General features: G+C 36.1%; 1 protein-coding gene across 1 annotated transcript in view; it reads right to left on the reverse strand.

The window, feature by feature from the left end:
- The window catches only part of LOC126095718 (U3 small nucleolar RNA-associated protein 15 homolog), a 43069-nt gene extending 31234 nt beyond the window's left edge, over positions 1-11835 (reverse strand). Inside the window, exons 1-6 of the mRNA XM_049910471.1 lie at positions 11667-11835; positions 11365-11457; positions 11087-11271; positions 6954-7077; positions 5904-6084; positions 5563-5783 (exon numbers count right to left, since the gene is read on the reverse strand). Coding sequence (XP_049766428.1) covers positions 5563-5783; positions 5904-6084; positions 6954-7077; positions 11087-11271; positions 11365-11457; positions 11667-11756 — 894 coding nt within the window. The 5' untranslated portion in view covers positions 11757-11835. The remainder of the gene's footprint in view (positions 1-5562; positions 5784-5903; positions 6085-6953; positions 7078-11086; positions 11272-11364; positions 11458-11666) is intronic.
- Between the last annotated feature and the right edge of the window lie 540 nt (positions 11836-12375).

Here is a 12375-nt window from a genome sequence, read left to right on the forward strand (position 1 = left end):
TCTATTATCAAAGGGATGTCAGTAAATCATAGCCATCAGCACACTTTTACAGAGAGACTAAAGTATGTTAGTGTTAGATCCCTCTAGAAGAAGGCATTATAGACAACTGTCAGCCAGTATAATCACCAACACTCTTTTAAAACAATCCAGAACTAGTAATGTGAGTTCGAGGGTGGCGCAGGCCCCACGAAGGCATGGGCCCATGTTGTCAACAAGGCACTGTGCAAGCTGGTGGTGGCTACATAATGGTGTGAGCTGTGTTTGCATGGAATGGACTGGATGCTCTGGTCCAACTGAACCAATCACTGACAGGGAATGGTTATGTTCGGCTACTTATTCCCAAACAACAATGGAATTTTTATGGATGATAACTGGCCACGTCACTGCACCACAAACATTCGTAACTGGTTAGAAGAACATTCTGGACAATTCGCGCGAATGATTTTGCTGCCCAGATTGTCTGACATGAATCCCATCGAACATTTATATCAAGAGGCCAATGCACAAAATCCTGCACCAGCAACACTTTCGCAATTATGGATGGCTACAAAGGAAGCACGGCTTAATATTTCTGCAAGAGACTTCCAATGACTTGTTGAGTCCATACCACATCGAGTTGCTGCACTAGGTCAAGCAAAAGGAGGTCTGACACAATATTAGGAGGTATCTGCAGACTTTTGTCACCTCTGCATATACTAACTAAAACTGTTGCCACATACAGAGAAAATATATGGGTTTTCAATCAAGCAAATGGAGGAGCTTCTTTTACAGGTGGATGTATGGCAATGTACCACTTGCAAATTACAATCAAGATGATTAAAAGGAGCGAGGAGTGTGATGTACCACATGTATTGAATTCACAATCATTTTAAAACTTTTGAGTCAGCTTTGGTGTAATCTGTACTAAAAGAACCTATAGAAACAAAGTATAGATGAACTTAAGCTAGTATACTGAAGAACACGCACATCATTGTTACAGATTCCATCAGTCTTTAGCAGTGTAGCAAACAATACAGAAATTACACAGGAGAGAGTGTGAATGAATGACTCTATTTACTAGTTAATGTCCATGATCAAGGTGCCACACACTAGTCAGGCATACATAGGCCAGACATCAAAAATGCAATCCCTGCAGACACAGGAGGCCTATGACAGAGAGAGTACATGAGATGACCTTTGTAAGCATACTGAAGCATCGCTCATATCGATATTTACAGTTGAGAGTGTGAATAGTAAACATTATTATTATTATTATTATTATTATTATCCTTTTCTCAGACGTTATGTCTAGTTAAAAATGGAAAGTGACGCGGACCTTGATCAAGCGTGACTTCCTTTTAACTGTATGGTATATGTTACATTGCATTTAGGAACTTTCGGGTAATTGAACATGTACCAATAATTACAGATTTCTGTAGTTGTATATACAAGTTTGGATGTAGCTGTATTGTGTTGATGTACTGGTGGATATTGCATGGTATGACTCCTGTAGTTGAAAGTATAATTGGTATAATGTCAACTTTATCCTGATGCCACATGTCCTTGACTTCCTCAGCCAATTGGATGTATTTTTCAATTTTTTCTCCTGTTTTCTTCTGTATATTTGTTGTATTGGGTATGGATATATCTATTAGTTGTGTTAATTTCTTCTTTTTATTGGTGAGTATGATGTCAGGTTTGTTATGTGGTGGTGTTTTATCTGTTATAATGGTTCAGTTCCAGTACAATTTGTATTCATCATTCTCCAGTACATTTTGTGGTACATACTTGTATGTGGGAACATGTTGCTTTATTAGTTTATGTTGTATGGCAAGTTGTTGATGTATTATTTTTGCTACATTGTCATGTCTTCTGGGGTATTCTGTATTTGCTAGTATTGTACATCCACTTGTAATGTGATCTGCTGTTTCTATTTGTTGTTTGCAAAGTCTGCATTTATCTGTTGTGGTATTGGGATCTTTAACAATATGCTTGCTGTAATATCTGGTGTTTATTGTTTGATCCTGTATTGTAATCATGAATCCTTCCGTCTCACTGTATATATTGCCTTTTCTTAGCCAAGTGTTGGATGCATCTTGATCGATGTGTGGCTGTGTTAGATGATACGGGTGCTTGCCATGTAGTGTTTTCTTTTTCCAATTTACTTTCTTCGTATCTGTTGATGTTATGTGATCTAAAGGATTGTAGAAGTGGTTATGAAATTGCAGTGGTGTGGCAGATGTATTTATATGAGTGTTTGCTTTGTGTATTTTGCTAGTTTCTGCTCGTTCTATAAAGAATTTTCTTAAATTGTCTACCTGTCCATAATGTAGGTTTTTTTTGTCGATAAATCCCCTTCCTTTCTGCTTATTGTGAATCTTTCTGTTGATGAATATATGTGATGTATTCTATATTTGTGGCATTGTGATCGTGTAAGTGTATTGAGTGCTTCTAGGTCTGTGTTACTCCATTTCAATACTCCAAATAAGTAGGTCAATATTGGTATAGCGTAAGTATTTATAGCTTTTGTCTTGTTTCTTGCTGCCAATTCTATTTTCAGTATTTTTGTTAGTCTTTGTCTATACTTTTCTTTTAGTTCTTCTTTAATATTTGCATTATCTATTCCTATTTTTTGTCTGTATCCTAGATATTTATAGGCATCTGTTTTTTCCATTGCTTCTGTGCAGTCGCTGTGGTTATCCAATATGTATTCTTCTTGTTTAGTGTGTTTTCCCTTGACTATGCTATTTTTCTTACATTTGTCTGTTCCAAAAGCCATATTTATATCATTGCTGAATACTTCCGTTATCTTTAGTAATTGGTTGAGTTGTTGATTTGTTGCTGCCAGTAGTTTTAGATCATCCATGTATAGTAAATGTGTGATTTTGTGTGAGTATGTTCCAGTAGTATTACATCAATAATTTGTTCAGATCAAGGCAGAACCAGAAAGGACTTAATGAGTCTCCTTGGTATATTCCATGCTTAATCTGTACTGGCTGTGATGTGATATTATTTGAATTTTTCATTACTGTGTTTAGGAACTGTATTAATTTAAGATCTACTTTGTATATTTCCAATATCTGTAGTAACCATAAGTGGGGTACACTATCAAAAGCTTTTTGGTAATCAATGTATGCATAGTGCAGCAACCTTTGTTTAGTTTTAGCTTTATATGTCACCTCTGCATCTATTATCAGTTGCTCTTTACATTCTCGTGCTCCTTTGCAGCAGCCTTTTTGTTCTTCATTTATAATTTTGTTCTGTGTTGTATGTGTCATTAATTTCTGTGTAATGACTGAAGTTAATATTTTGTATATTGTTGGTAGACATGTTATGGGGCGATATTTTGCTGGGTTTGCTGTGTCTGCTTAATCTTTAGGTTTCAGATAAGTTATTCCTTGTGTAAGTGTATCAGGGACTGTGTATGGGTCTGCAATGTAATTGTTAAATAATTTAGTTAGATGTGAATGTGTTGAGGTGAACTTCTTTAGCCAGAAATTTGCTATTTTATCAATTCCAGGGGCTTTCCAATTGTGCGTAGAATTAATTGCTCGGGTGACTTCATGTTGCAAAATTATCACTTCAGGCATTTGTGGTATCATCTTGTATGAGTCTGTTTCTGCTTGTATCCACCGTGCATGTCTGTTATGTTGTACCGGGTTTGACCATATGTTGCTCCAGAAGTGTTCCATGTCTGTTATGTTTGGTGGAATGTCTATTTTAATGTGTGTGTTATATGTTATGTTTGGTGGAATGTCTATTTTAATGTGTGTGTTATCTATTGTCTGGTAAAATTTCTTTTGGTTTGTGTTGAATGTTTGGTTTTGTTTCCTTATATTTTCACTTTTTTTGTATCTTCTAAGTCGTTTGGCCAATGCTTGTAATTTCTGCTTCTTTTCATCTAATTGCTCTATCGCTTCTTGTTGTGAGATTTTACCTAACCTTTTTCATTTTTTGTCTGATATTTCATTTCTTATAAATTGTGTTAGCTGTCCGATGTCTTTTCTCAGTTTTACTATTCTGATCTGTAGCCTGTGTTGCCATGCTGGTTTTGTGGGTTTCTTCTGTGTGTTGGTTGGTTCTGATCTCTGCCTAGTGTGCATATTTAGTGTAGCGAGTGCTCCTACATAAACCAGTAGTTGTAACTCTTCCATAGTTGTATTTTCATTGATTTTGTTGTGTATGACTGTGTTGATAGTTGTTATTGTTGTTTCGACTTGTGGGTTATTTGGTGGTCTATGCAAGAATGGTCTAATGTACGTATTTGTGTCTTTGTATTCTATGTATGTCAATTGAAATTTTTCTTCTATATATAACATGTGTGTTACTTCATGTTCTATTTGTGCTTGTTCTGGTGGCTGTCTTAAGATTTAGTTTTCCTCTGATTGTTTAATTGATGCATGTTGTTCTTTGTTTGTTTGCTCTGGGATGTTTGAGTCCATTACTGTATTTTCTTCTTCTTCTGATTGCACATTATTTTGTTCCAGTATTTGTTGTACTTGTTGTTTGATGATTTCTAATTCTGACTAGGGTATCCTGTTATTTTTGATTATTACACGAATCTGATCAGCTAGTCATTGTTCTGTTAAAAATGTTAATTCTGGGTATCTGGTAATAAATGTTGTGTATACTTGTGATCTGTATCCAGTTGTGTTGGTTCCTAAGTTTGTTGTTTGGTAATAACAGAACATGAGGTGTCGGTTAACTTCATCTGTCCATCTCATCCTCTGTCTTTGTTTTCCTTCTAGAGTGGTTGCAGGAAGCATATCCTGCAAAACACCTCTATTTGGATTTAAATCATTTGCCGTGTGGCTAGCAGTGTCGTTACCATTGTGGACAGGCACAGGGTTCAAGTGTCGCCCCCGACCATGACAGCGCTTGTCCGAGGCTTCATTAGTTCTGTCCTGAACCAACTAATCACACTAAACGGGGGGCTAGCCCTATTAGTGGTTTGTTCTTTTCATCGCCTTTTACGACTGGCAGAACATACCAGAGGCCTATTCTTTTCCCGGGCCTCCACAGGTTTTTCTTCTTCTTATTATTATTTGTTATTGTTTTCTATTTTTTAACAGAGTTGAGAATTTTACAGTATAACTTGTATTACAGTTTCATTCCTTAGTCACAAACGGTCTTCTAAATTTCTCGAAAGTGTTTCCTTTTGGTACACAATAGTTGTATTCCAGATAATTCACTTTTGATTGAATTTAAACTCAATATTTTTAATTGGAATCTACAACTACAGAACCATAAAAATATGTTCAAAATATAATTAAATCTCTTCTCTGAAATGTTATTGGGCATGTCATCCTGGATATGACGAACTACTAGTGAACATCCTGAAGGACACACTTCTTGTACAAATTTTAATAATGACTAAATCAGTGGCACCAAAGGACAAAAGACATACAAAGGGGGCATTTACTTTGCATGTACAGAAGCCAATATACCCATTTCTACAATGACAAAAGAAAACACCCACAAATGTTGGAAATACTTAACAAACAAGTGCAATCAAAAACTTAAATCTCAGAAAGGATAATATCAATCTGCATAACTATTTATATATATGTACTGTACACTTACACTGACTCCAAAGCTTAATACAGCATTGGGGTAATCAAGGGTATGAACAACCTGGTATGTTGCAACATCATATATTTTGACATGGCGATCTAGAGAGCTTGAAAGAAGTCTCTTATTTTCAGAACACAATTTCAAACATGTAATTGTCTTGTGGTGCTGCGACACTTTTGCTAGCAACTTTCCTCCAGCAAGAGCATCCCAGACACGAATTTCTGTTCCTCCTGTAAAATATTATTTAAGTTTATTAGTAAACTCTGATTTGCCAGTAGGCCATTCAAAAATAATAATGAACATATGAGCATAATATCTGCACCATGGCAACAATAATCTAATTTAATTACCAGCAGATAGAAACACTCCTCCACTTGGGAGAAATAATGTACTTTCAACAGGTGCACCATGGTCCACTTGGAACACAGCAGTTTTTGCGCGTGTATCATACATGCGCACAATATTATCATATCCTCCAGACAGTATTATGTCTGCAGATACCGGTGAGACAGTCCCAGCTCTAACATAATCCTGCACAAATTAGATAATGAATTAACATGCCATTAGAACTTTAAATAATTTTCAGAAACACATTTGCAGTAATTGGTTACAATGTGTTATACATTGGGTAGGTATCCTGCAGTAACAAATCGTAAGTAATAAATATGAGATTAGCATACATGTTAAAGTTGCCTCACATATAAGCTAATCTCATGTTCTGGATTAATTTAATTATGATGGGACAACTCTGACATTAAAAGTTCTGAGGCAACTCAGAATACTTCAAGGAATTTCCGCCAGTAAAGCAGAAAGTCAGCAGACATACCTCTTGAGAAACTGTGCCTTGCAGCAGATAATGCACTTAAATTTTGTTTAAATACGACAAAAGAGAAACAGATGTGCTCATATGGCATAAAAGTAAATGGTAAGGTACTTCTTGATAATTAAGAAAATGGGAAAAAAGAAAACAGATATTACGTCATTTATAGTAATGGAAACTTGATTAGTGGGTATGAAACTGGGTTTAAATATTATACTCTTGGTGAAATCATGACAGATGACAGAAAAATTAATGAAACTTGCAAAATGCTCAGGCAGACTTAAACTGCAAAGTATAAAGAAGAAACCAATTAATCGCTTCATAACATTCTTTTCAGAAAATTAATATACATTACTTCAGTTACAATATCAATCATACTAAATGTTTTCAAGTATTAGAAATGCAAAGATACATAAATAAGCCATGTTACACAATCTGTCTGAATTAAGAGCAGAGGATCTGCTAACACATCATATCATGGCACTGCGTGATTCTTTGTATCACCTATACTAAAAAATGTTCAACTGTAAAGGTCATAGTATCCACTTTATTAATGATTTTATCAAGTTTTAAAACTAACCGTGTGCTCACTGAAGCTGATAACTTCCTTCTCACTAGGAATATCCCACAAGCAAACACTTTTGTCATCGGAGAAGCTAGCAATATGCGTTTTATCTGCTGTAAAGAAACAGCGATGCACAGCACTGGAATAAATATTAGGAACAACATTATAGAAAAAAAGCAAACACTTAATCAAAATAAAATTTAAAAAACTTTATTACAATGAAATTTAACTGCATTAAATTTATAGGTTAATCAGTATACTTTTGAGGAATTTTCATGTTGACTGAATAGTAGCAAATTGTATTTTTATAATACATCACAAAATATGAGTAGGAAAAAACATCAAAAATATGAGGAAAATGCAACACAGCAAACTGTAATGAAGTATCAACATATCACCAAAAAAAGAAATTAATAATGAATAGAAACCTAAAGGAGATGCTAATCGTCACTGAGGTTTCTTTTCCACCTTTACTATTAATCTTTTAATATCTGCTGCCAGTTAAAGTTTCATTTGATAGTTAAACAAAGTAAGCACTTAATCACTACATTATTGCCTGTCACACTAAGACAACACTTAGACACAGTTTTTCAGTGACTATGTTCCAATCATTCTTTGAGCACAATAATGTATTTTTGCTATAGAGAGATTCTATTGTCCATTACATTACAAAGGACACAGCAGCTCAACTTATGAACTTGTATTCTGCAGCGCACATAAACTGATGCTGGGAAGTCTTTCATGGAATAAATATAACAGAGGAGTACAGGTAATCACTGACAAAACAATTGAGATGTTGGACAGGTAAGGTCTTGAAGAGTTTTAACTATTATAATTCCTTCAATAGTTTCAGTGATAAAACGGTTTTTTTCATCAATCCAAAGGGAATTCACAATTGAAAATACCCTTTCCACGACAGCATTTGTGCCTGGTAAAGCAAGAGCAAAACTCACCAGTGTCTCTATATCTTTACATGAACTGCCTGTACTTTTGAGTATACGGAATACATCACACCATCTCTATCTGTTTCCAAATTAGCTTATCCCTATTCCTCAAGAATACTCAACAAAATGTTGTTCACGCACCCTATCTCATCAACAATTCATCTTCATCTATTTGAAATGCTGCACCTGAATCTACTGTCTTAAGAGGTTTCAAACAATTTAAAAGTTCAGAGTAAGAAACAGAATTTTTCAATGTTATATAATGAACTGATTTTCAGAGGTTGTAATGGAGAAATCCACTTTTCCAAATAAGGCACAAAAGTGTCCTAAAATAAGTTGGTAATTGTCTTGCATTTTGACTGATTGAAACTATCTACGTTTTCCAAGTTAATTAAAATTAAAGACATAAGTGAAGCTTTAAATTTACTGAATTTCCTGTTACTGATTTTTTTTCTTTAAGGAGCTCTAACTCTTCAGCTGATTCTGTAGCTGAAAACGTGGTTCTTTCCAACTTTTGGATTGAATTTGAAAATTTTTTCAAGTTTTGTGTGAAACGAAGCCAAGTGACTGTTGCTTCTCAAAAAACTGTTTCAGAAATGTAGGACACTTACCCTGAGACAGAAAATAAGATTTCAAAGGTTCATAAATACTGATAACTCTTGTAATTCCTGGCAACAATGACAACCATGTAGTTTTAATACTACCTAGAACTTACTTGTATTCTGTAGCAACAAAATCACAGAATGATTTCAGTTCCTACACATGCACAGTGTAAATGTGAAAATATTTAAAAAATTTATTCACTATTGTTTCTATGTCAATAAGAATGTCTGCCCTTGTTTGAACTCCATTATTACCACATGCCTTGAATGTTCATCTTGAGAGCACTGTTCAGTTTGGAATAAACATCGCTTGTTCCTGCCTCTTGTACTCACCAAAGTTGGTATTACAGTTATCTGCACAAGCTGCGACAATCTCATTAACTATCTCTTGCTTTTTTAAAAATACTCACAATATAGCTTGCTAACAATTCTGTCGTTTGTCCACCTGTGTTCTGAAGATAGATTACTTTGCACTGAACACCTTTGGTCGGAATAAAATACCTACATAGAATCAGTACTAGCTTTAAGCTTTTGTGATTTGATGCATCAACCATCACAGACACATATTTAGCATCTTTAAGTTCTGACTGAACTTCATGCATTGCATACACAGATAACACATTCACTCAAATTGACTCACATTTTGTCCTACATGTGAATTTCTTCTCAGATAGGAGAGTCATGCAGACCATTGGACAGAAAGAATGATTGTGTTTTGTGGCGTGTAATGCAAACAGCCCTACTTCTGTAGTGATATGTTTATCCTCATCTATTTTTATTTATTCATACATACAAAGGAAGTTACACTGCTAGAGTTTTCACTGAAAATGCCAACAGGCACTTCTTTTTCTTTACGTGCTGTGTTGTATCGGCATGTCCTCCGTGTTCAATAGCAAAAACTGAATGACAATGCACATTCTATCTTCGTGCTCGTGGTTTCCTTCAAGAAAGGGGACTCTCCTTTATTGTTTTTCGAGGAAGAAAACTTTCTTTTCCCTATATTAACGGGCGTGTGTTAGTTTCAAAAAGATCAAACAACAGACAATGGACTGCACTAAAGCAACTGATAACGATGTCCTCTTGAGTAGCCCCACCTGGAGATCCGAATGGGGGACTATTTTACCTCTGGAATATTTTACCCAAGAGGACACCATCATCATTTAATCATACAGTAATGCTGCATGCCCTCGGGAAAAATTACGGCTGTAGTTTCACCTTGCTTTCAGCCGTTCGCAGTACCACAACAGCAAGGCTGTTTTGGTTAGTGTTACAGGGCCAGATCAGTCAATCATCCAGACTGTTGCCCCTGCAACTACTGAAAAGGCTACTGCCCCTCTTCAGGAACCACACGTTTGTCTGGCCTCTCAACAGATACCCCTCCATTGTGGTTGCACCTACGGTACGGCTATCTGTATCGTTGAGGCACGGAAGCCTCCCCACCAACGGCAAGGCCCATGGTTCATGGGGGGGGGGGGGGGGGGGGGGGGGGGGGGGGGGGGGGGAGGATTTACAATTATGTAAACTGAAGATGGAGGGGGCAGAATGGGAAGGAAATACTGATGTCAACTACATTGGGAATCAGTGGCGATAACTGAAAATATGTGCCTGAATGGGATTCGAGCCTGGCATCTCCTGCTTACTTGGCAGTTACGTTAACCACTGCACTATCTGGACACAGTATTTATCAGAACTGCACGGATAACCTCGCATACCCCATGGCCAACGCTCATTACCACCTCATGTTACCTATCCGCTGTCTCCATCTGTGTCCTCCATGTTTGCTACTTTGAGATTCCTGCAGGATGTTGAACACAATTATGCATCTGCACTGAAGAAGGTGGATTCATTGACCATCAAGATGACTCTGTTTTACGAATGTGAGGTGTTGTTACGGGTATGTCCAAAATAACAGGCACTGTGCATTCATAAAATAGTAATAATGCCAAGAATAATACTTTAATGGTTGTATCACACAAGTGGCAATGAGTACCAGTAATGCAAGTAAGTGTGTATGCTAATAAGAACAAATTTTCACACAATATATAGTCATGATAGTGCACAAATGAATGTTAAATTTTATCTCCTCTAAATTACTGAAACCCACTTATAGTTATGTATCTTCCACAATGACTTACATGTTAAAATATTGAGAACAGTGTGTAGTCTTAGCTAGACATCATGCACTATGCTATGAACTGACTTGCAAGTCAACAGAACTGTCTGTGGGTGTGTATAACCACTCAAAACCGCCATGGCTTCAATAAAATAGTGATTTTATAAATGAGTAACTGTCCATATTCCATCATAATTCATAATGAGATTTCTATTCCATCGAATATTGTAAACAAAACAGCTAAAGCAACAAGCTGCAATCTTCACTAATACTCTAACAGTGCCAGAACCACATCATCACTCATTCACATTTACAAAAAACGCTACATGCCGTGATTCTAGGTGATTACGGCCATGAGAACTTACATTCGAACCAAATTATCAAACGAGAAAAGCATACGCTCAAACATGGCTACAACAACACCAGCTCTCCTTCAAGTTTGGTGTTTATAGCGATATTTGCAACAGGTGACTACTTAAAATATCTTACCTCTTATGCCCTTTAAACACCCTTAAAAGTGACTTCGATGACACGTCAAACAGTTTCACATGTGCCTCTTCACCTCCAGCACAGAGAAGTCTTCCATCCGACCTGAATGATCCACCGTAAGCGGTTTCACGAAAACGACTCAAATTCTTGTACACTTGCCTTGTGATCGCATTATAAACCTGGACCTGTTGATGCAATTAAAGAATTTACTTTCAAATTCCTAAAGCAGGTCTTAAGTGAATGTCAGTCAATGTAAATAACTTAAATTGCAAACTTACTTTCACGGAACAAGTAACTGCAAAATAGTGAGGTTCGACAGGTGAAAAATCAATGAAGTCTACAGGACCAAATTCTTTCAACAGCACAGGGACCTACAACACAAACAAACTGCATCAACATAATAATAACCATTTTAGAGTTACCGTACCAAGCCACATCACTTAAAAAAGTATTATTTATGCATTAGGCGGTACAATTAAGACCGTTATGTCACTGTCATAAGCAGACTAACAAATAACAGTTCCGAGGAACAGTAAAAATCGAAGAGTAATACTGTATGCATGTCAAATGTAAACGTTACCCCCAATTTTTTCCAGTATATGGTGTCGGGAGTAGTTTTAACTCCCGGTTTCGTGTATATTTTTACATTTGTTTTCTTGAAGGAAGCCATAACCTACAAAGCATCACCACACACGCTGTAAACATAAACCTTACCAAACCTGTTGCAAACAACGTCCCAAAGATTGTCGTTGCTGCAGAGCTATCACACACCCCCAATAACTGGTGCCATTTAACTTGCGACTTGAAGACGATTTTCGGATTTTTCTTTCAATATAGCAGGCCTAAAGAGTGTGAAACTTAATCATCAGTTGAAATCGTAAATTTATGGTACTATATGATGAATATAAAAACATATCAAAATTGTTTCAAAATCATCTGTACAAGACTCGAAGAGGAACATTATACAAATACGCCTCCACATCAAACCAGTTAAAAGATTTAACACCATCTCTCTGGGAAATAATAGAGTAAAAAAGAAGTCCACATCAATCGTCATATCGCAGATGTTACAGTGAAGTTACTAGAATCCCTATTGCCAATTAACTAAAAAAAATGCAATCGTTAGACAATATTAAATGATCAATTGGCAAAATTTCTCTACAGTGCTGTTAGATATGGGAAAGCAGTGTCAGTTATGGTGTAAATCTGACTCCCTCCACATTGTTATGGTTCATCAAAATATGGATTCACAGCACTCATAATAAAAAAAATTAAACAAATAATACATT

The sequence above is a fragment of the Schistocerca cancellata genome, chromosome 8 (assembly GCF_023864275.1).
Source record: "Schistocerca cancellata isolate TAMUIC-IGC-003103 chromosome 8, iqSchCanc2.1, whole genome shotgun sequence".
NCBI lineage: Eukaryota > Metazoa > Arthropoda > Insecta > Orthoptera > Acrididae > Schistocerca > Schistocerca cancellata.